This window comes from Scomber scombrus, chromosome 2 (assembly GCF_963691925.1).
Source record: "Scomber scombrus chromosome 2, fScoSco1.1, whole genome shotgun sequence".
In the NCBI taxonomy this organism is placed as follows: Eukaryota; Metazoa; Chordata; class Actinopteri; order Scombriformes; family Scombridae; genus Scomber; species Scomber scombrus.
Window position 1 is genome coordinate 11,183,100 of NC_084971.1, and position 25,239 is coordinate 11,208,338.

A 25,239-nucleotide genomic window follows, 5' to 3' on the forward strand; every position below is an offset into this window, starting at 1 on the left:
AGCTGACCAATGACAGAGGACTGTGATGCTGGAGGCGGAGCTTTAATCTCCGGCGGAGGCTGGGTGTCGCCTGACCGGATGATGACAGAAGTTTTCTGTCTAATGTGGCTACTTTAGTCATGCAATAAACCAGTTATTAATCTCGTCTGTGCACTGACCGTTGCAGGAAAATCTCGTCTCGTGACTGCCTTGTTTTTAATGAAATAAACTCTCAACAGACTGCAGTGCCATCTGGCAACTTTTGCTTTGCTGGGAGAGCGACCCTTTGCCTCTTATTTGACCGGGAGGGGAGCAGGATAGAGCCCGGTGGGCTAACCAAAGTGCCGCAATGGGAAACCGGGGGATGGAAGACCTCATTCCCCTCATCAACAAGCTCCAGGACGCCTTCAGCTCCATCGGACAAAGCTGCAACTTGGACCTGCCACAGATAGCGGTCGTCGGCGGCCAGAGCGCAGGGAAGAGCTCGGTGTTGGAGAATTTCGTCGGGAGGTTGTACCTTTTAAATCTTGGATTAATCTGGCACTGTTAATGTGGATGTCGACTTTTTCACTGTGACTGTTCTAGTTAAAACTGAGCCGAGCCTTTGCGTAAAAGTCGCCAACTAAGCACTTGGTTACGCGCTCCAGTGTCTGTGCCTCTCGTTTTTCCAACGGATTCTTTCCATTTTGGAGCTGAGCTATTCACGAGCAATAATTGCGCATTTTACGCAAGCAAACAGCTGTTGGTTGAGGGGGGAAAAAACTGAGGAGGAATTTGATTTAAAAAGTGTTTGAAAGTGACTTTAATCTACAGATTCATATTCTAAATGTATACAGCTCAAACAAATCACTTTGTAGAACGAAATACAAACCGTGTTCTGTCAGCTCATTGCTTCATATTAGGCCCATCTGTCAAACATTTACAAAGGTTGCTCCTTGAGATTGACAAGGTTATAAATATCTCTTTACAGCCTTCACATTATATATGTCAAGTCAATATTTTACCTTCAAGGGTGAATGTACCAAACTGTTGTTGGCAGGTTTGATGAGGTCATTGCCAGATAACAGAGAGTATACAGCTGAAAGTTGCAGGAGTCGGCGCTCTCTGCATGCCAGCCATGCTTCATTTCTTTGTGAGGCTGATGAATGAGTTTGAAGGAATCTGAATGAGCAGATGATGACAAATAGCAACAAACCAACTGTTACATTAATACCTTATGATCCGATCAGTCTGCTCACTTTGTAACCAAGTGGGAAAGAATCCCTTTGGCAGTTTGTTTCGCCATCAAATAGTCAAATAGCAACATACAACGTTGATAGAAACACTTCAGAAGGGAAGGGAAAGGGGAAGAAGATGGTGCTGTTGCTGCAGTAGTAATCTCCTGAAGATAACTGTGGCAGCTTTATGTGTTTATCTCTTAGTGAAGGTGCCAGAAATGGGAACACTTGACTCTCCCACATCTCAGAATGATTTCATTTGTTGTCCAATAGATAGGGAATGTTGATTAGGCAGCCATGTCTCCTTTTTTTCCTGTTGCCTTTTGTCTCCGAGTCCCAAGCAGCGGCTGGGGGAGACAGTAGGGGCATTGATGTGTTTGTGCAGGGGTCATCAGTGATGTCACCAGCTGCAATGTCATGTGTATATGACACACTGGGTACCAGATAACCACCATGGGCACTTAGATGTTTTCATGTTTGTTAATTAGCCTGCTATTGATGCTGCTGACATGCAGCTACTAGTGTGTGAGATCAGTTTATTTATTCATTTTTATGCAGTTTGAGTGGCTGTTAGTCTGTCAGAGCTCATCCTCAGTGTTAATTCATCTATTTCTGTACTGAGAAGTTAATCAATTAATTATTTAGTCTAAGAAAAATCAGAAAAAAAATCTTGATTGATTTAAATGACTAAAACAATTAAATAATAATCAAAATTGTCAGATTATTTTTCTGTTCTTGTTGTTGTTATTGGCTTATTGTTTCGGCTGTAGTTGAAAACCACTGGTTTGGACTATAAAATATTCAAACAAACGAACAAACAAACAAAAAAAGAAGAACAGCAACAGTGCTTAAAATACAAAGATGTAAAACACAAATAAGGGAGCAGTTCCTCACATTTGACCAAATGTTTGTGATCTTTACTGATATATATATATCTTCTGTCTGCTTATTGATGAAGCGTCTAATTGTTTTAGCACTTACCTTACCTACTAATCGTAGTATTCATGTCTCTCTTTCATAAGTGACAGGAAGAGATGAGGAAAGAGGATGGGAATGATTGTTGTGTAACTTCCTGAATGCTCTGTCAGCAGAGGATAACAGGCACAGCGGTATGTGTGTGTTTGCGTGTGTGTTCAAATGAGTATGTCTTAATGTGCTCGTGTGTCACCGTAAAACTGAACTCAATTTTTGCTGCTGACCTGGCAAACTCACAGACAGATAGACAGACACACACACATATCGTCGTGGCCCGGAGAGATGTGTAGTCAGTGACCTGGAAATGATCACAATTCTATTGAACAGCAGTTTCCATTCTGATGAATGTGTATGTAACAAGGAGAGGAAACAGAGAGACATGTTTCGTTGTCGTTGCAGTATGTATTATGAATAGGGTTGTAAGTCAATCTCTGCCTCGCATGAATAATGCACTCGCTCAGGCAGGGGCCTGCATATGTTAATAAAGACCAGACTGGGATCAATTTAACTGCTTGAACTGTTAGTTTGGTCTATTTTATTGACATCGTTTGAAAATGAAGTGCTGTTTTTTTCTAGTTCATTTGTCTTAAGTTGCTAGACGCATACAGTAGTTTAGCAGAATATTAAATGCTCTCACTTTAACATTTGATTTATACTTATTGTTGGTGTGTTAAACTTGATCTCTTTCTCTCCCACAGGGACTTTCTGCCCAGAGGATCTGGCATCGTCACCCGTCGTCCTCTCATCCTGCAACTGGTCAACAGCATTACAGGCAAGTTGTTAATGTCTGCTGTGTACATATAGACACAAATATAAACACATGCACAGCTGTAAGCACACACTAACAAGCATGCTGTCTCACTACTAGGGTCATTCCAGGTCAAATTAACAGATTTTAGAAAATGTCCCAACAGACCATCTTTGTTATTGTACCCAACACTTAATGTGCAGCTCTTTGGCTTGTACGTTCTTTTGTTTCTTAGATATGAAGCTTTAAAAATGAGTCATGGCCTGTAGTAAAACATTGCATGTATGACATGTTAATTAATATAGTTTTGGTTCAAGGTACCAAGTTCCACGTGTTTTTTCCATTGGCATGATTAGTTTTATGGTACGCTTTGTTATATGTGGGCAATATGCATTTGGAATGTAGGTATGAATTCAGTTTTTCAATTCTTAATGCCTTGCAAATCGGAAATTAAGATTTTTTTTCAGACATGCATCTTGTACTATAACAGGACTATTATATATCAAAATTTAAAGATCTGTTTTGTTCTGTGTTGATATATAGCAGTCTAAAGCACAGTTTTATTTAACTACAACTTTCAGCAAGCCATGACTTGACAAATATGCAACTGTGGGACAACTATTCTACAAGTCAAAGACATGATAATGTAGAGCAATGAAAATGATCTGATCCATATCTTAGAAATGAAAAGAGATACAAGCCTAAAATTTTGCACCCTAGTAGTTTACATTATTTACATTAATTATGAAGCAAATCCAAGATGGAGGCCTATGTTTTATTTCACATGGAATAACCCACTATAAAATTGACATCCTATAACAACATGTTTTACTCCCTCAAAGTTTCCCTTTGTCTCTATATTCATGTCTTATCAATCTTTCACCCTATCTTTGGTCTAAAACTCTCATTTTCTCCATGTAGAGCATGCAGAGTTCCTGCACTGTAAGGGCCGCAAGTTTGTGGACTTTGATGAGGTTCGTCTGGAGATTGAAGCAGAGACCGAAAGACTCACCGGATCCAACAAGGGCATCTCCCCCATCCCCATCAACCTCCGTGTCTACTCCCCAAATGGTAACACACACACACACACACACACACACACACACACCAGAGCTGGGGACTCGGACTCGCGACTCTGACTCGAGTTGCACTTAAGTCTCACTAAACTGTGACTTCAGACTCGACTTGGACTCGACCTCAAAAGACTTCAGACTTGACTTCGACTCGAGGCTTGAGACTCGCGAACAACTTTTATTTCATGTTATTATTATTATTCTCATTATTTATCTGTCATTCATCTTTTTGTATGATCTCTGGCTCTGAGCTAGATGTACACACCAACGTCATGCCACGCGCATGCGCCATGTGTGAAGCGCGCATCTTCAGTATCAGACATTGACAATGGCGAGTGCGACAAGTTCAGCAGGAGTGCCTCAGATCATTACGTTTGGATACAATGCCTTCACACTCCCGTTTTTCCCTGGTTCTCCCATATTTCGAACCCATCTCCCGCCGCCCTCCCGTCATTTCTCCTGTAATTGACAAGCCCCAAATTTGTTTGTTAATAATAATAAGAAGCGCACAATAGCAAAGGTTTTATTTTGAAAGCTCAGACAGGAAACCACCGCAACTCCGTTATTTAGTGCCACTAACTTAGTGGCTCCGCTACTAATTATTAAAAAACACAACGTTGCGTTAACTATGGTCATTTTATATATATATATATTATAATATCCCCACACATTCCCTGCTGTGTGTTGTGTTAAGCAGCAGATAAAAGGCAGCTTGGAGAAAAAAATAATGAACATCTGTTTGTACCACAGTGCTAAACTGCAGTGTTTCTGTGATGTTCATGTTTTGTTCATTTTGTTGTATTTTACAACATTGTTAAAATAATTATTTTATGGTTGAAGAAAATACAGTTATGGAATTGAAATAATTCTTAGTGTATGTTTGTTCACATCACATTGCAGTAGATTCTCTATAGTGAACCTACAATTGATACATTTTCATACTGTCCTATATCAAGGTCTAGGTCAAGGTAATAGCCGAAGGTAGATTTGGTTACAGTTTCAGGAGAGGGCATCTCAACATACAAACAGATACATACATACAAACTTCAGTGACAGCAGACAGTTAAAACACCACAAAAACAGACATGGGCAGGTGCTCGCAAGGCTAACTGATCAGGATGAAGGATTGTACAGCTCTAAGGTCAGAATTTGAATTTGATTTAGTGTTGGCGAGAGACTTGAGACTTGACTCGGACTCTTGACCAGAGACTTGAGACTTGACTTGGACTTGACCCTCAAAGACTTGAGACTTGACTTGGACTCTAGCTCAAAGACTTGAGACTTGACTTGGACTTGTAAAAAATGACTTGTGAACAGCTCTGACACACACACACACACACACACACACACACACACACACACACACACACACACACACACACACACACACACACACACACACACACACACATAATGCACATACACACAGTCACAAGGCTTTCCAACCTTTGTCTGACTGATTCCTTTCCATCCCTTCCTCCATCAACGTCTCTCAGTGCTGAACCTGACCCTGATTGACCTGCCGGGGATGACCAAAGTGGCTGTGGGAGACCAGCCTGTGGACATCGAGCACCAGATCAGAGACATGCTGATGCAGTTCATCACCAAGGAGAGCTGTCTGATCCTGGCCGTCACCCCGGCTAACACTGATTTGGCCAACTCTGACGCCCTCAAGATTGCGAAGGAAGTGGACCCTCAGGGTAAGGAAAAGCTTTGTTGTGTTTCTTTGTATTTCAGGATGTGTTTGTTTGATATGACCACATTAATCTGTCTTCTTCTAAGTCTTCTATATGTTACCCTTTTTCTCGATATTTCCCTAAATGTAACCATTTTGCACTCTAATTTAATACAAATGTAATTACTTTTGCTGTGTCTTGCAGCCATTAGCACTCATCTTCTTTCTATTAATCTTTGCCTCAGTGCAGGAGACAGCTCGTCACAATAATTAATGGTTCCGTTATTAAAAGACTTCCTGGCAGTTAGATGTATTAAATAAAATGAGTTGAGATATACTGTAATTAATTGAATTATCTTTACCTTAGCCATCTTTCATTTAATCCAGAGGATGTTATTAACCACTTCAAGGTACAGGCCTGTGACTACAGTATGTTCATGAAGGCATAAAGTAAAGCAGCAACATGATCACTGAATATTTTTTAGGATGAAGTTAATTTGCTCTACTTAAGGGTTTTTTAGAGTTTTACTTGTATTCATAATATGCTTTACGTTAGTGACTTATACAGTACATATTGCTTACTACTTCACTTTTTTTACTTTATTGCTGGTATATACATTCTCTTTTTAGCTACAGCTGGGCACTTTGGTCCATGCTGAAATGTCTCATAACTGGAAATTACAGAGCAGATATTCATGTTCCTAATAACTTTAGTTATTTCTTCACTTTTCATCTAGCACTATACAGCTTAACATTTTATTTGGTCCACTGCATTTATGATCAAATACTTACACAAATAATGACATTCCCATTAGCTCTATTTTGTGTTGACTGTTAATAATGAAATGTTAGCATGCTAACATGCTAAACTAAGATGGTGAACACAGTAAACATTAATCACTGTTTACTAGTCTCCTTTGGATGTTGGCTTGTTGACATTAGCATTTAGGTCAAAGTTCACATAGCTGCCAGCTTGGCTGTAGACTATATCTTTTAAGCAATGTGTGCTGCATTAAGTTTGCTTTTAGGTTTGTGAAACTACAAATAGACTGCTGAAACACTTTTCCATTAAGTGTTTCAATGGCCTAAATGATGTTGAAGGTCTGTGTAAATCCGGAAAACACTGTTGCACCTTAGATTAAATACTAAAACAATGACACCTTTGTTTTCAGGTCTGCGGACCATTGGTGTGATCACCAAGCTCGACCTGATGGATGAGGGGACGGACGCACGAGACATCCTGGAAAACAAACTGTTGCCTCTTCGCAGGGGTGAGACTACATACACACACGCGAACACACACATACACACGAAGAATAATTCAGCAGATTGATTGAGGTGATGCTCTAGTTTTTGTCTTCATTCTTGTCTTCAGCAGTTGAGATACATTTAGATTTGGGTGAGAGGTCAAGTACATTTTTCTGTTTGGGTGTGTTGTCTGTATATTTCTTTAGGTTACATCGGAGTGGTCAATCGCAGTCAAAAGGACATTGATGGGAAGAAAGACATTCGAGCTGCTTTGGCTGCTGAGAGGAAGTTCTTCCTGTCCCATCCTGCATACAGACACATTGCAGAACGCATGGGCACACCACACCTGCAGAAGACGCTTAATCAGGTCAGACACACACCTGATCATGTTTACACACACATACAACAGAATAATTAACATGTATCGTATTGAATTTACATCCACTTTATGTGGTAACAATCACAAGGACATACAGTAAGCTTAATTTTTTTATTCAGATCCAAGGCTGGAAATATTCTCTCAGGAAGTTACATATTTAGTGCCTCACAATGCTGTCTTATGAACTTAAAGGTGCAATAAATAACATTCAGCCTCACTGGATGACAGCAAACAACTATTTTCTTTCTGAAGACTTAGTGGAATAATGATGACCTTCATTCACTGCTCAGTGAATGAAGTCACACTCCCTCTGTGTGTGTTGTTGTCCCAGCTTCTCTGTTTTTTGTTTTGGTAGCCGCACCCGCTGAGTGTATATATTAATGGGTGTGAGTCCCTCCGTGTCCTCCACATCCTTTTCCAAGATGGCGGCCACGTCACAAACATATTACAAGTTTAACAGTACACTAAAATATATTTCTGAAAGCATTTAAGGAAAGAAAATAATCTTAATCTATATTTGATGACTGCCTAGTTTGACAATTCGATCTGAGTTTGGTGACTTGTCAGCTTTCTTTTTCTTCCCAACTTTATTGAGTAAACAACAAACACATTTGTTTTGGTCTGAGATGTTGGTGCTATAGTGTGACATCTAGTGGCTGAATGTTGTGTATTGCAACTTGAATTACTTAAATTCATTGTAATCGTCTATATACATGTCTTAGATCAATATCAACTACCTGATTTGATTCTTTGTCATCCCACTGAACATAATGTTGATACCAAGTAAGAACACATGTTGATAAAACACAGCCTTTAAAATTCCTAACTATTCAGAATAAGAATAGGTAGGGTGACTTATCATATAACTTTGGGTAAAATACGATTTTTTCCCGCTTCTTTCCAGCAACTTACAAACCACATCCGTGACACCTTACCAGGGTTACGCAGTAAGCTGCAAAGCCAACTGCTATCACTGGAAAAGGAGGTGGATGAGTACAAGAACTTCCGCCCTGATGACCCCACACGCAAGACCAAGGCCTTGCTTCAGTCAGTACACACACAAATACAGACACACCCATACATACATATTAATTCAAGAAGTTAACACATTCCTTTGTGCAACACACAATCGGCAGGATGGTGCAGCAGTTTGGCGTGGACTTTGAGAAGTGCATCGAGGGATCTGGGGATCAGGTGGACACCTCCAACCTGTCTGGTGGAGCGAAGATCAACCGCATCTTTCATGAGCGCTTCCCCTTCGAGCTGGTGAAGGTGATCAGTGTTATCATGTCTATTCTTGTTAAGGCATTAAGATTGATATTAGCTGATTGTTACGTCTCCTGGGATCCATAAGAACAGTCCATATGACAATGAACAAAAAGTGAATATTTGAAATGAAATGAAACAGAAGGTTATATTACAGTAAAACAAGCAACAGGACTTTTCAATCATTAAAGAAGGGAGTGGCAACTACTATTCATTGTGGAGTGAGTGAGTATTTCTAATAATGCTCAGTTAGTGACAATTGACAAGAAAACATCTTTGAAGTCATTCGATAACTGCTTTATTAACGCCCACCACGTTCACAACGACCTCCATCTGCAACAATAATTACACACCATTTTTTGTCCCTTTTGACCTCCTTTTGCAAACAACAAACACTTAGAACATAAGTAAAACATTAAAAAAAACTCAACATAAGTCATAGCATGTGACTCAGAGAGAGACTTGGTTCTTGATCAAGTTTGCATTATCCTTCACTAAGTGCCTTAAGTAACTGGAGAGCTCAAGCCTGCTTTTTGGTAAGGCAGTCTGGAAGTAGTTTTTTTGTGTTGTAACGAAGGACTCGCTCAACCTTTTATGCTTGGATAAGTTCTACGATGCTGCTTTATTCTAAATGGAGCTTTTTCTCAGTGACTGGCGTTGTGGACTTCAGAGCATCAACCAGTGAATGATGTCTGTGACACAGGTTATTGGTGTATCATGTTCAGCATCATCATTTAGTTGAAAAGAATGTCGCCAGGATGGTGGTATTATCGATACCATTTGACACTGCCAATGATTTACCTGCAAGTGTGTTAGACACAATCCTCTTGATTCCCTTTGACTGTCAAGAAACGGGTGGAAACTTTCCATTTTCCCCAAGCAGAACAATAAAATGTCCACCTTGAATGACTCTGTTGGTAAGAATACCAACTGAGGCATCACCAAACACGATCCTCTTCAAGGCACTATCTCCAACCAAGTACTGGAGGTTCAGAACTACCTTCTTGGACTTAAGTTTACATACTATTCTGGCTGTTTCATGAATAGTTTGCAAAAGTTGCATTTTTAAACGGCTGACACCAAGTTGCTGGTCAGACATTACATCTGGCCTGCCCTGTCTTGCAACCCAGACAATATGGCCTATCTTGGGCCTGAGTTGATCCTTTTCCTTCACACAAAGACATGAGTCTTGTCCATAGACTGTATATAAAACGGACGTAACATCCGTGACGTCACCCATTGGTTTGTGGACTGCTGCTTTGTCACTGCCCGATTTCCGGAGCTGCCCGATTTGCTGTACGGACCGTCTGCGCATGCGCGAACGAGCCGCCATCTTGTATGGTAACTCCACTTGGACAAACTTCATTCCGTCTCTGCCCGATTTCTAGCTTTGTTGTGATTCTTATACATATATTTATAACTATATATCAGTCTCTCAATTAGAATACAACCAGAAAATAGTTTAAAGTGGTGTAAAGTATAAAGATAAGATAAGATAAAACTTTTATTGATCCCACAGTGGGGACAATTCACCACTACAGCAGCTCAAAAAGATAGTGATATGAGAAAAAAACAAAACAAATGTATACTACAATAAAATTAAAACTAAAAAAGGACCTTAAACTGCAGTTATAACATATAGTAGGCTATACACAACAATACAATTAAAAACTAAAAGGAAAGAAAGGACCTTATTTGCACTAGAGCATAGCAGGGACTTTACATAATTATATTTAATAACTGGTGGTACTGTGTGTATATATATAAACGATTCACAACAAAGCTATTAAAATGGAGGTTTTAATATATGTAATGAAGTGTCCAAAAGCGAGCGAACTGGCCGTACGGAAATCGGGCAGAGACGAAATGAAGTTTGTCCAAGTGGAGGTACCATACAAGATGGCGGCTCGTTCGCGCATGCGCAGACGGTCTGTACAGCAAATCGGGCAGCTCCGGAAATCGGGCAGTGACATGCTTGGAAGCGAATAGTTTCGGATCTGGGCAGCGCCATCTTGAAAATTTCCGGTGCATGCCGGGTAAAAAAAAAACACGGATTCTACTTATATGGGCATCAGGAGGAGCAAGAGGCGCCCTCCTGAACCTGTGAACCAATCAACCTGTCAATCACGACGTAGCCACGCCCTAATGCATACCCCGCTTTATCGTCAAATATAAAATCAGGGAGGCCAAAATTTCACAAATGAACATCATACTGCATTGAAGAAGGCTTTAAACTAGCGTTTCACATTTTGAAAACGTTTACTGAGGTTATAAATCAAGTGAGAAGTTGGTGAATTCTCCATTGACTTATATAGAGACGGAAGTCCTTTTGACACCAAAACGGTCGTCCCCTGGTGGCCTTTTGATAGAATGCAGTTTTAAGTTACTTCCGCATTGGCATCATTTCAGAGGACCGGAACTCCCTTCCTGGTCTTGTCCTACAGCTCATGAAGGATCCATATGTATGCATATGCTGAATATAGTATTCCTGGTGTATTTGCTATTTTCTGTCAACACTCACAAAGTTTATTCAGTAACAGGTTTTCATGTTCCTCACATCCAACTTGGAATGGAGACCTGAGCTGTGGTATTTTCACTGTTGTGGTGAAAATTTTTGTGCCCCCCTCATATATGAAGTCATCTACATGGCAGGCAGGAACCCGTTACGCACAGTCAATAGAAAACAGCTGGATCAACTTGAGACATTTTTCCTTCTGCAGTCAGTGCTATTTCCTTTACTCTGTTGTACCAGTACAGAGAAGCGTCTGCCAGACCATGCACACACTTTCTGAGCTTCCATAATGTTCCTTCACTCTCAGGGGTGAGCCTGAAGCAAATGTCCTGTGATAGTTTCATTGCCTGTAGAAATGCAGGTTTTATATTCATAGAATGAAGTGTCCATTGTCTTTGAAAGATGACTACCATAAATAGCTAAAAGACTGTAGCACATGTGGGTTTTGCAGCTCTGACACTTCTAACTCCTCAAAACAAGTTTTCAGCTGTATCTCTCATCATCGTTAAACTCTCCTTCATTGTCACTGAACTTTTTCTGAGGTGGACCATGCACTCCTATCCAGGCATGGACAAAGTGTTTTACTATCTCAGAAGATTTCTTTGTGGTCAGAATGCTGCCTGCACTAAACTGTATGAACTGGTCAATAATATGGAGATATCACACACCTGGTTCAAGTTCATGCAGATCTACAGCCACAGTCTCATTGTGCTGAGATGTCAGTGGAAGGTCAACAGTAGGATTTGCTGTAGTTTTACTGTATCTTTGACATATTTCACATTCACTCACAGTTTTCTGCAGGATGGTGTGACATTCTGTATCTTTATTGCCTGAACCCTTTAGAAGCCTCTGTCAGTGGAAGCATGGCCAATTATTTCTGAAGTTTTAACAAGATTTTCTGAGATTGTCAGTATTTTATCGTCATACTGACTTTCTTCATGCTCATTCCTTTTTCCTTTTGGAGTGCCATCTTCTGCAGTTGCCAAGACCTGATCCTCCCATTTAATGTTCTTGTTTTTGTTGTTCATAATGTTTATGGAGTAATGACTAGAGCTTGTAAAGTCAAGTTTTACAGGTTTGTTGATCATCACTGCCCTGTTATTTTCCATATCCAGTGCTGTCCCTACTCTTAGCATGGAGGCTTTGTAATATGACACTTAGTCTGTCCAATTCTTTCAGGAATTTTCAACTTTGTAGTGGAATTTACCTCTTTTCAATCTCCAAATGTAAAGGGTCTACATCTGAATGTTTCTGTTTTCCTCAAGTCATTCAACTTGTTCTGCCTTAGTCCAGTCATATAGCTATCTAGCCATTCCTAACCACTCAGTCTCTCTGCATGCAGTGTTGATCATTTCTGAACCGAAACACCTCTTAAAGATTTCTGCTTCAGTGGGCGACTCTTTTGTGTACAGAGTACACACATTGCATACTCTACCTCACCTGCGTTACTACCTTCAGTCAGCTTGACTTGCTCACCTTTGTGTGCACAGTCCTTAGATCAGTGAAATGTGGATTGACAAACAGCACATTCTGATCTGCAACCCTACCTGTCAAGTGGATTTGTGACAGGCAATGGTCTCTTCTGTTGATCCTTTTGGGGCCATGACTTGCCCCTCTGTCATCTCTGCTCTTTTGCATATGCAGTTTCTTGGTTAATTCCCATGCTGGAATCAGAAACGTTTCCTTACAATCTCATCAATGGTGACTTCATGGATGTAAGAGTCACATGGACGTGTTGAGAGTTAACTGGTCATCTTGTGTCCAAGCATGTAGTATGCAGCAGTCTGAAAGCTAACACTGCATCAGGAAGCTCCATCTTATACTTGGGCCTCAGATACTACCATTGTTCAAAATTAATGATATGGTCTGCCATAGATACACTAGAGTCTCTCATAATCCGTTTGAAGCTTGAGTAAGCTTCACAGGTTCAGTCTGTTTATTTCTGCAAATGAAGTGTTCACTCTGGTCTCTTTATTCATATAATCTACTGGTGTTTCCATCACCATTTCCATCACCTCTTCTCAACAGCGCCAACACCAAAGGGAGAGCTTGCTTATTTTTGTCAAGTTCTGTAACTCTGGTCCAAAGTGCACCTTCATGCTTCCAACTTTCACATGACTTTCATATGACATCCTGGTAGGACTCTGTAATTGCTAACCATCCCCTGCTACCAATGTTACCTGGCAGGAAAACAAGCGTTTGAAGTTATTTGATCACTGCTTTATTAGCGACTGCCATGTTGATAACAAACTCAACAGCAATTATACCCCTTCCTGTACCCTCACAACAAAAAGATCTCACTTCCTCCCAGTACATGATAACCTGTATGTTCACACATTATGTGGCCAACTGGATATTTTGGAACCAGTACAAAAATATGAGTACCTGTAACTATACAGCAAGGAGTAATTCCTGTTGATTTTCAACCATAAAACCTTTTTCAAGGTTTGCTTTTAAGGGTAACCAAGCTGCTAAAGCAGAAAGCATAACTAAGTAGTTTTATACTGATGTAGCATCTTTCTAAATGCTGATGTCTTCATGTGTTTCCTAAGTATTCATAAATCCAGTAATTGGAAGTGTCACAGACTTTTCCTCCTGTCTGCTTTCAAGTATTACTGAGTCAGTATAATTAGAAGTTGCATTAATTTTGCATAGCATGAAATACATCTCAGCTTTTCTTGCACTGTCTAGATGGAGTTTGATGAGAAGGAGCTGAGGAAAGAGATCAGTTACGCCATCAAGAACATTCATGGAGTCAGGCAAGTTGAGACAGCCTGTAAACGCACATATACTATTCCTCTCATTTGTCATGTTTGCCTATCTGTCAGCTATTTCCCTTGTTTGTTTGTTCTATTCAGCTTTATAAAGACCTACAGTACAGCGTTTGTCCTGTTTTTCATGTCTCCAGTAAATGTGATACCCCATCTGTCTGGTATTTTGCTGTCTTTGTTTGCCTTTATCTGTGCCCAGTGTTTATATAGTCTCCCTGGATGCTTGTCGGCCATATGTCTGTCTTCCACTCCACTTCTTCCTATTTTAAATTTCACTACTCCTCATTTGGTCTTCCTTCAGTTTCTTACAGCTCATGTCTTCCCTGAGTGTGTGCCTGTCTCACACTCCTTCCCATGTGTCTGTCTACCCTTCTCCTGCTCCGTGTCTCCATGTCTGTCTTATCTGTATGTCTTCAGGACAGGCCTGTTCACCCCAGACTTGGCGTTTGAGGCCATAGTGAAAAAGCAGATCATTAAGCTGAAAGAGCCCTGTCTGAAATGCATCGACCTGGTCATCCAGGAGCTCATCAACACAGTCAGACAGTGCACCAATAAGGTATCACTGCATGGTCCCCTGCCTGGCTGCCACACCCGTACATACACACCACAGAGACCGGCCAACTTTAGTGCCACCTGGAGCCATTTTGGTGCCAACCCCTTTTTATGAAGCAGCCATATTAGTTTATAGCATCGTGCTTTTGGGCATCATTTTGGCATCTTGGGTTGTATCTCTACAATTTCACTTTAAAGTTTAGTGGATATATTTTTAATATCCTGGCTGTACTCTGAAGTGGTGTCTCTGAGAGGCTGTGTGGTCAGAAACAGATGGGCTGTAATGTGCAGGTTCATTACAAAACAAGCTGCAGGCTTGGTTTTAAGCTACAGTGTAGGCTGGCTATCAGTATAGACCAGTGGTGGAAAGTAACTAAGTATATTAACCTAAGTACAATAATGAGATACTCTTCACTTTTAGTGCACTACATTTCAGTAGGAAATGTATTGTCTACCAAAAGCAAAGATTAAACTTACAGATCCCAGCTGTTTTGGCTTTTGACCCCAAACAACTTGTCACATTTCTGATGTCTATGAGTTGTCTACTTGTATTTGTATTGTCTATTTCATAGAAACTTCAAATATCAGAGAAAAGTCCAGAAAATGAATACACAATTGTTAAACAGAACTTATTCTTGCCTATTGATCTTGTGACCCTGTGAGGTACAACTGGACTACACTACAGTAGTGTATACTCTAGAGAGTTGGTAGAAAGTTGGCTTCACTTTGACCAGCCGCAGCAGTATTAACCATCTAATACTTGGCTTTTACTTGTAATGGAGTATTTTTCACATTGTTTTGGCACTTAAAAGAAGAATCTGAGTACTTCTTCCACCACTGACCTAGACTTCAGGTGATTTTTTTGTTTGTTTGTTTCTTATTTAACACTTTTGGAGAACCTGCAGCTTGTTTTTGTTCTGAACATGAAGTAGAACTAACTAAATGTCTGTTTTCTTTTTTTGTCATATTCCTCAATCTTTCTTTTCCTTCTTAAAACTGTATTTTTCTCTCACTCTTGCAAACTCTTCCATCCGACTTGGGCTTTCATTTTTCTGTCATCGTCCCCTTTTTCCCTCACTATGGCCCATGCAACACCACCTCCTCTTTCCCCTGACATTACACCTCTGACTCCCGTGCTGCCTCACCACAGGACAGGCCTTTTCACCCCAGACTTGGCGTTTGAGGCTATAGTGAAAAAGCAGATCATTAAGCTGAAAGACCCCTGTCTGAAATGCGTTGACCTCGTCGTCACCGAGCTTGTCACCCTGGTCAGGAAGTGCACTGAAAAGGTAAACAGGACAGACAGATTTAGAAAGTGATAAATGCAGACTGAAGAGAAGAGACTGAAGGGAAGAAAATCAAATGCAAAGATAGAAAAAAAAATGATATGAGGAAGTCAAAGAAATAAAGAAAAACATGAGATAAATTAACTAACTTGTCACTGTCTAGTGTTGTCAATCGTTACTTCTCACCGCTGCTTGAAGGCTTCACTCAGCACTTACCCCACCCTGTGATTCCCACTTTAATGACAAACCTAAGAGCCCCATTCTGATCCCAGACCCCCACCAACCCACCCGCTTACCCCATCAGCACTCAAATCAGTGATTTAACAACCCCTCACCCTCCCTCACTTATAAAATCAGATCCAGAATCTCACACTAAGAAATTTGGCTGCTTAAAAATAGCACAACTGTGGCTGTTTATCACCCTGTCCTGTCAAGGGAAATTTTGATGTATTTTTCCTATAATAATATGCCATTTTCTGCACTTTTTACACCCATAATACCCCACAACACCTCACCAGACCCTTCCCTATCCTTCATCTCTTTCTGGACATATTTTTTCCTAATTACTCCCTGATTTGTTGAGACTCACCATCAGCCTGAGATCAAATTGTGCTAATGCTGATTTTTAATTCACTTTTTTCTTACCACTGAGCTGAAAAAGACAAATTATTATCACAATTTGACAAGAAATCTCAAGCTGATAGGGAACTCATCAATGCATGCCTCATCTCCATGTATTCCCTTATATTTTTGTTTATACTGTATATTTGCTGTCAGTGGTTAGACATAGTTGTGTTTACAGTAATGTGTAAACCTGCATAGGTGTGTATCCTGTAATCACGGCACCTGCAGCAGTGTATGTGTTTTCTGTGTGTGTGTGTGTGTGTGCGTCTACAGCTGGGATCGTACCCTCGACTGAGAGAAGAAACAGAGAGAATCGTCACCACCTACGTCAGAGAGAGGGACAGCAAGACTAAAGGCCAGGTGAGTGTGTGTGTGTGTGTGTGTGTGTGTGTGTGAGTGAGACGGTGAGAGAAAGACAGACACCGTCCAGTGTACCTATAAGATTGTTTCGCTTCGCTTGTCTGTGTACAAAACGTTTCATGTCTTGCCCTTCAGGTGCTGCTGTTAATTGACATTGAGCTCTCCTACATCAACACTAACCATGAGGACTTCATTGGATTTGCCAAGTAAGACGTTACTTCAGATATTGATTAATGAGGTTCATTAAGATGAGCAAAGATGGAGGTCTGTCTTACTCTCTTCAACATCCAGTGAGTCACTGCGTAGACAGAACAGGGTTGGGAGTTTCAGAACAAAACAAAATCCAGGATATTTATGTATGGGGCCCATGCTTTTGTTTTAGCACCCTCTATTGGTTATTTATGAGGCAGGTGTCAGGAGGAATGCCACCCAGGGATGGTCTTATTCAGTCTAATACAGATGTAGAGTTTATACGCATTAATCTGGTTGATATCATATGTCCAAAAAATTAAATGTATTCCCTTACAATTACTTATTACCTGTTTAAAATGTAGTCAGTAACCCAATCCAGGTATCACAATAATGAAGTAACATAACTTGATTACTTTCTGTTACTTTTGGATGACCTCATTACCAAATATGCAAATAAAGACCAGAGAAATGAAATATCTATAAGATGACTTTTACCTAAGTGTATGTAGTAAGACAACAGGACATGGGAATCAAAAGTTTTTAGCATCAAAAATGTGTCCTCTGCTCAGTGATTAAAAAGCACTTAGCTCACTGGCTGGTATAATGTCAGTTATACCTGTATTTTTTTTTTTATAGTCAGGCATAATGTATTTTGCAAAGGGGTACACCTGGTATTCGTGCCCACTCTATGAGAGCTTTGTCCTCCCCCACAGTTCTTCTCAGAGGAATGGCAGACATTTGAGAAACGGATGTATGTTATAATTATTATCTAGGGCAACACCCAATGATTATGAAGCCCATGATGCCTGTTTATAGGTAATATGTGATTTTGTTAGACTATCCCATCATCCTCAGATTAAAGTTTCCCTACTTTTGAGTGGACGCGTGCACTGTTTTATCATCAGGAGTCCTTGGGGGTTTAAAAATTGAGGGTGTGTTTGTTTTCCTCCTCTGTAGCCTGTTTTTGATTTGTGCTGTATGTTCTGCCTGAGTTTATGTTCCTGACTGTCTGTCCCGCAGTGCCCAGCAGAGGACGGCAGCTAACGCTACCAAGAAGAGAGTCATGCCGAATCAGGTAAATCCCTGCTTCAAACAGACACACGAAGCCCTCACACCACTGTAGCATCACAGCAGCTGCTTTCTCCTGCTGTTTTTTTTTAATTTCCTTGTCTTTCTGTTGTTGTCTCAGCCCATCTCTCCTGTCATTGTTGCCCCTTTGTTGCTTCACATTTACATACTATTGTCTGTGCCCCTTCTGTCTTTTTCTCTTTATTTCCCTTTCCTCTTTCTCCTGTACCGTTCCTCCTTTTCATGGCGCAGGGAGAGATTCTTGTAAGTACCCTATGCCACTGCACTTCCTCTTTGGGTGGGTGGGGGGGAGTCAACGGTCATTAAAGCCTTTCTGAGAAATCTAGGTTTGCTGTCATCGACGAAGAAGCGGGAAGTGAAAGAATTACACTGACGAATGAACTGGATATCGTACTAAAAAAAGTAGTCGCTCTCTTACTGGCAACTAGTGTCTCTTTCCCAGTCCTATTTGCTTTAGACTGGGGTGATTTCTTACACAAAAACAGCTTTTCTAGACTCTGAGAAACAACAAAATCAAATTTGATTTACAGATAAAATATATTCAGATTTACGCTACCGAAACTAGGGTATTTGTGAGCTTATTTTCCCTGTGTGTCTGTTCCCTCTGTCTTCTTGTCCATCAGTCTGACACAGAAAGGGATGCAAAGCAGGTGACTTTTCATTGAAACCTGTCATGTTTTTCTTTTTTAGTCTCTGCGTTTGTGGTGTTTTTTTTTAGTTGGTACAAGCAGGCATTTGATCTTTTTTTAATGAAGAACACAGTTAAACTCGCATGGCTTTTGTGTTGTTGTTTTTTTGTAAATAGTTTTGGGTTTCATTTGTTTTTTAATGATATTTTTGCTTCCTGGTGGGGTGTGTATTTCAGTCATCTGTTGTCATGTGCAGGTGATCCGCAGAGGTTGGCTCACCATCAACATCAGTATCATGAAGGGAGGGTCGAAGGACTACTGGTTTGTCCTCACTGCTGAGTCTCTTTCCTGGTACAAAGATGAAGAGGTAAGGCTACGAACAGGGGGAAAAATAGGTCTAAAATTACGTATTAAGCCTCTTTTTATCTTTGGGCTGACCATATTGCAGGAATGACTCTTGGTGCTTTCACAAAATATTTACAATTAAATTAAGTTAATAATAATATTTTTAATAAATAATCATCAGTAATGTGGACATGAAGACAAATAATAGAAGAGCTAGAACAGTCTGGTAAGTTTAGAAAATTACTTAATTTTACTGTAATGCAGCATTTAAATCCAGGAAAAGACAACACTTACGCAACATCACAATATTAAAACATCCAAAATCCAAGACGATACATAGTTCCATATCACAATATCAATACAATATCAGTATATTGACCCAGCGCTAAGCCTACTATGGTCATACTTTGGGACATTCAAATATTTCTTGTTGGACGTTCTCAGAAAACTTTAAATGCTTTTTTTAAAAGTTAAATAGGATATTCACTGAGTGCTTGTGTTTGTTATGTATCAGGAAAAAGAGAAGAAGTACATGCTGCCTCTTGACAACCTGAAGCTGAGAGACGTGGAGAAGGGCTTTATGTCCAGCAAACACGTCTTTGCCATCTTCAACACTGAACAGAGGTGCATACACTACGAACACCTGAAACTGTGATTTTTTTTAAACTCTATGTTCATCTGTTCCAATCATAAGATAATGACTGCTCATGTGTTGTATATTTGTGTGTGTGTGTGTGTGTGTGTGTGTGTGTTTTACAGGAACGTGTATAAAGACCTGCGTCAGATCGAGCTGGCGTGTGACACCCAGGAGGATGTGGACAGCTGGAAAGCCTCTTTCCTCAGAGCTGGTGTTTACCCAGAGAAAGACCAGGTTTTACATTTGAAATAGTTCATTCACTAATTATATTTACAAAGGATTCCAGTATTTTTATAAATGTGGTCGTTTGAAGAACTGCCAGAAGGTTTGTGAACAGGTTTGAAACTCAATTAAACATGTCCTCCAGTTTCTTTGACATTCATTTTAAATGTTTTCATTCCATGTTTGCAGAGCATAAAGGCTCTTTTTTTCAGCAACTGTCTGCTTCATACACACAGTTACAAAGAGACACTTAAGAGTTATAAGCACAGTACAACCACAGTCATATTTGTCAGTCACTGAACTGTCAAACTAAGCAGTTTAGGTGACAATTGCTGATTTCATGACCTGCCCCACTGATCCAACAAACAAACTGGAGATGCAGTCTCAAGGCCACTGCTGTCCACTGTTTACCTTCCACGCTAGTCATTTTTAAAATACATATTTTTTTACATGTAAGCTGCCATTTGTGTATAAATGTATTTGCTTTTCTGAATCTGTTTTGGTGGTCAAGAATACTGATGTAACTGTGGATTAGAAGCACTTTTAAATGTATTTGCATCAGTGTGGACATGAACTTAAAACCACTGTCAGGTAAAAGAGTACTTAAAGGCTCACACTTACATACACAAGCAAAATGACATCTTCTACTCCGTCTGTGTGTCTCTGTTCTGGTCTCCAGCCTGAGAACGAAGATGCGATGAATCCTAGCGACACCGTGTCCATGGACCCTCAGCTGGAGCGGCAGGTGGAGACCATCCGCAACCTCGTGGACTCCTACATCGGCATCGTCAACAAGTCCATCAGAGACCTCATGCCCAAGACCATCATGCACCTCATGATCAACAGTGTACGTTTTTCCTGCTCTGTTTGTCTCTTTTTGCCACTAGTCCTCATCAGTCAGTATTTTTATACAAACAGTGGGTCAGATGTGAAATGTGAAAAGTGATGAACCCACAGAGAATGTTTAACTGACTCTATAGTTCTGCTCAGCTTTACCAAGCGTTTTAGCACCTTTTAGCTCATAGTTTTGTTTTTACAGCCAGAAATTTTACAGACAAAATAATCATCTAGCTGGTGAACACAGTGGAGCATTTAACAACTAGAGCCAGATAATTCCCTCAGAAACATGATTTCAAATGCTTATGTTGATCTGTGCCTGCTAGATGTGTAAATAGTCAACTGTCTGCAAACACATCCACTGTATCAACTTTATTATAATGTGTCAATGTTGTGTTTCCCAAGTCTAGAAAAGTATGGAAAACATTTATGTAATAATTCCTATTACTTAAAGTATTTTGATCCCATGGAAAAGTATGGAAGATATTTAGCTGACTCACTGTTAGTAGATATATTGAAATGTGTACATTATGGTAAAGAGTCGGCCATAGCCGTAAAGGCCGATGCTGAAGTGTCATTAAGTTATGATCTCATAAAAGTTGAGACTTTTGAAATTAAGAAAATGATAGATTCCTTAAAGTGTTTCAAAATATTAAACAAAGAATGTTGATGAATCACCTCCAGGCGAAGGACTTCATCCACTCAGAGCTGCTGGCCTACCTGTACTCAGCCGGGGACCAGGGCAGCCTGATGGAGGAGTCTGCCGAGCAGGCCCAGAGGAGAGATGAGATGCTGAGGATGTACCACGCTCTGAAAGAGGCCCTGGTCATCATTGGAGACATCAGCACCACCACTATTTCTGTTCCAGTGCCTCCACCAGTAGACGACACCTGGATCGCCAAGGAACAAAAGTAACATACATGAAAAACATTAAACAGTGGATTACTTACTATACAGCAGTTATTGACATATACAGTATAGAAATGAATAGAAGAAGTGGGTATAGGTTGATGATAATATTGTGTCACACTGTATCAGCAAGTGATGAAGAGAATCAAAATAATGAAATAAAATAAATTACTTTAAGGTATTTTAGTAAGAAATAATATGTTCTGGAAAAACAGGAGTGTTGCCTGTTGCTCACTGATCAAAGGTCTTGTAGTGGTGGTTCCAAGTTATAAGACACCTTTGACTGACAGTAATACAGCTTAGTTTTGACTTTTGGGCTTTTTAAGTAAAGTTAGCTTGTGGCAGGAAAATGTTGGTTTATGTCGTTTAAAGATCCTGTCATCTCTGAAGATATATAAAATACTCTGATTTCAATAATAATTTGTGATTATAATAATAACAATGTCTTTTCCGCAACATAAAAGTTCAATTACCACCTTTAAAAATCCATAAAATTACATCTAGTACTCCCTCAATGAAAAATCCAGAATTTATAAATATAGAAACATTGTTAATTTTAGAATTGAACTGCTGGACACAAGATGTTTTCTGCTTTACAGAAAAGTCCTGTCCCAGTGCACTGGAAGCTTCTAGTTTCCTCATTACACTTCTCATTTATCACACTCCACGTGATTTTATGATTTCACAGATCCTGCTGGTAGAGACACGCCTAAAACTCAAACTTTTGATGAGCTCAGAGAAACATCCTTGTAGATACCTACATGTAGATAATAATAATATCAATAATAATATTAAGCAATATACAAATATGTGCTTAATTGGCTTTTACAGGTCATTATAATGACATTACTTATCATTCAGTTTTTCCTTACATGTCAGCAGTATGTAACGTTGATGGCATCACACATTACTAACTCTAGTACATTGTGTCCGTCCGTCTCAGTCTCACCCAAGCGTCCCGCCCTGCCTCCGCAACAGCACCCCCTCCCAGCCGACCCCCAGCAGTGAGGGGCCCCACCCCGGGTCCTCCTCCCCCTCTTAACCCCTCACCAGCATTTGGAGCGCCACCTGTGCCTTCTCGCCCCGGCCCCCCACAGGCCCAAACGGCTTATGCAGGCGATCCCAACTCTGTGCCTCTCGTCCCTTCCAGGCCAGCTCGTGTGCCTCCTGCGCTGCCACCGGGCATCCCTAGGTAAAAAAACACACACACACACACACACACACACACACACACACACACACACACACACACACACACACACACACACACATTTTCTCTCAGGCCTTTTTGTGTCTTTGCTGGGAAGCTGGTGGGAGAGTTGGAAGTAGCTGGTGGAGGATTTTATGTTCTGGCTTTCTGGTGGTTTGGGTATCATAGTGCATGACTATCTGATAATATTTTGCCTTGCATGTTTCCTCTCTCCCCCCCCCCCCCCCCTCCCCCAATACCTCCTCTCTCTCTTCCTGCAGCAGAAGACCCCCGGCTGCTCCCAACCGATCCGCTGTCATGCGTCCTTCAGAGCCCTCCCTGCTTGACTAGAAAACAGACGCATTCCTTTTTTGTTTACACTTTTATATTTCTCATTACATGTTTTTCATGTAAATTCCTTTTAACTACAAACTCTCCTCCTGTGTTTGATTATCTGATGCTGTTTCAGTCTGTGCATTTCAGAAGCATTATGTATGTAATTTTGACTGTATGCGTAGGTAGCCTTTTTAACAAAGTATATGATGACATTTTCTGCATTAAGTATTATAAAAAGGGATCAATCTGATGATTTTATTGACTTAAAGGTTCTGAACCATCAAGTCATCTTGAATTCTGCTTATTTCATTTGAAATGAAACGTGTCTTAAAACAGTGTATGATTCATGACTTTTTATAATGGTAAGAAAACACTTTTAGAAGTCATTTTTTCGTGTGTTGAATACTTGCTACTGTTCTGTCGTAACCTTACACACTAAGCACCTCAATAAGTCAGCAGCACTTTTTGATAAAAATCAAGTTTTCTTCATTGTTGGTAGATCTGAGCGTGTTAAAATTAGACTGACCAGTGAGATTTGTATGCTTCAACATTCTGGCTAATTACTTTAATGACCAGTTTTTCTCAAGTATCGTATAGTTAGATTTTAGTATTTCTTTTACATGGACCAATTACAGATATGAGACAGAGGAGGAAAATGTGATGTGGAAAGCACTGCAGATGTGAGTGTGCTGTGTCTTTTGGTGTCTTAGTGATAATGAATAGTTGAGGTAAGAGTGACCTCTGACAGTTATCTCCCACCACAGAGCATCCTCTGAGAAATTTGTATCCAAGTGCCTTGAGCAAAAGTTATTTAGTAATCATTTCATAAATCATCACCTTACAAAGCCATAGTGGGAAAAAAAGGATCATGTATGGAAAAGGGTCTTTCAGAAGTGATGGACTCAATAAAGGAATAGAAAAAGGTGTGGTGGCTGATGCTTGTTCTTCGCTTCATTTCTTTTCTTGAATTCTCATGCACAAGCCTTTCTTTGTTTTTTTTCGTTTTTTACAACTCATCTCTTGTTGCATCTGTCATTCAGTATACAGTTTGCATGCACAGACAGTAACCACACAGCTGCTGCCTGTCACTTTGATATAACAGCCAACGTCAGTGAGTCTGACACTATGCAGTTCATGTCATGGCCATTTGATTTGCATGATGTTCAAATGGAGACAGCAGCGCAGAACAGGAACATTTTACTTTTCTGGGTGCGGCCAGCTATGATAGAGCTGTGAATTACCATGGTTACCACAGTTGCCAGTGGCAACACAGAGTAGTGTTACACATTACTTTTGAAGTGTTCAGAGTTGGGGAGGAGTGAATAAAGGTATGCAGCCCCACTCTGTGTATTACTCATGCACTTAAATTCAGAAACTGACTGACAATGTTATGGTCTTCTCATCGTCTTTTTCCCACAGGCGACCTCCACATGTCCCTGCTCGTCCTAACCACTGGTGAAGGAAACTCAAATGTTTCCCACTCCGACTTGGACTGTAGCCACACGGTCTGCTCCAGTTGTTGCATAAAGCATTACAAGTTGTCAAGAGCCACTGAAATAGTATAATGATGCATTATTTTTATTAGACATTTAAGAAAGTACAAAGTAGGAAATAGAATGTGGCAAAGGTTGCAGCTGGACAATCATGCATTTTGGATCTCAGTCCACAACATAATTATATTCATGCAAATGAATAAGCACAATAGCCTCTGTACATAAAGGTATGTTATGAAGCTTATACAGTATCTCCAGTATTTAGTATGTACCAATGATCATTTGCTATTCTTTTTGCCTATAAATACTGCGATGGATCCTGACTAAAAGTGAGCATTGAGGAGTCATCTCTATGTATGATTTGAAAACAATATATATATATAGACAGTTATATATGGAGAGAGTTATATCTTCCTTCAAGGCTGCAGAATAACATGATTTACAGACAAGTAGAATCTTCTTTTTTAAATAGTTGGATACTGTGTAGTATGCACAGCATGAAGTGTTTGCACATAACGGTAACAACTGTAAATAAAACTCTTGAGTTCCTCTAAACCACTTTTATCACTTCTCCCTGCTTGATAAGCAAAAAAAAGCCTCAATGTACCAACTACTGTAAGGTTAATTATTACTCTTTCAACGATGTCTTACTCATCATGACACAGCGTCTAATTTGCACAGATTTTTTGAGTCTCT

General features: G+C 40.1%; 1 protein-coding gene across 5 annotated transcripts; it reads left to right on the forward strand.

Moving 5' to 3' along the window:
- Window positions 1–74: 74 nt before the first annotated feature.
- On the forward strand, window positions 75–24,972 carry LOC133988010 (dynamin-2-like). 5 transcript variants are annotated; one of them, XM_062427547.1, is made up of 20 exons: window positions 75–489; window positions 2,870–2,943; window positions 3,841–3,990; window positions 5,489–5,692; window positions 6,840–6,938; window positions 7,122–7,282; window positions 8,199–8,341; window positions 8,431–8,566; window positions 13,764–13,831; window positions 14,261–14,399; window positions 16,579–16,665; window positions 16,801–16,871; window positions 17,878–17,932; window positions 18,832–18,942; window positions 19,435–19,544; window positions 19,680–19,791; window positions 20,459–20,626; window positions 21,301–21,527; window positions 22,469–22,717; window positions 24,470–24,972. In XM_062427547.1, the coding sequence occupies exons 1-20, from the start codon at window positions 329–331 to the stop codon at window positions 24,507–24,509; spliced, it is 2,565 nt and encodes an 854-aa protein (XP_062283531.1). In that variant the 5' UTR covers window positions 75–328; the 3' UTR covers window positions 24,510–24,972. The 5 variants fall into 5 exon arrangements, with proteins under 5 accessions (XP_062283531.1, XP_062283515.1, XP_062283523.1 ...); XM_062427531.1 differs by lacking the exon at window positions 24,470–24,972 and adding an exon at window positions 22,996–23,974; XM_062427539.1 differs by lacking the exon at window positions 24,470–24,972 and adding an exon at window positions 22,999–23,974.
- Window positions 24,973–25,239: the final 267 nt, after the last annotated feature.

What these genes read in the sequence shown, in the direction of transcription:
- LOC133988010 (XM_062427531.1), top strand. Translation starts at nt 329, where the DNA reads ATGGGAAACCGGGGGATGGAAGACCTCATTCCCCTCATCAACAAGCTC. An exon ending in ACTGTTGCCTCTTCGCAGGG is followed by an intron (nt 6,939 to 7,121) that starts GTGAGACTACAT and finishes ATATTTCTTTAG; the next exon opens with GTTACATCGGAGTGGTCAAT. An exon ending in TCCCCTTCGAGCTGGTGAAG is followed by an intron (nt 8,567 to 13,763) that starts GTGATCAGTGTT and finishes TGCACTGTCTAG; the next exon opens with ATGGAGTTTGATGAGAAGGA.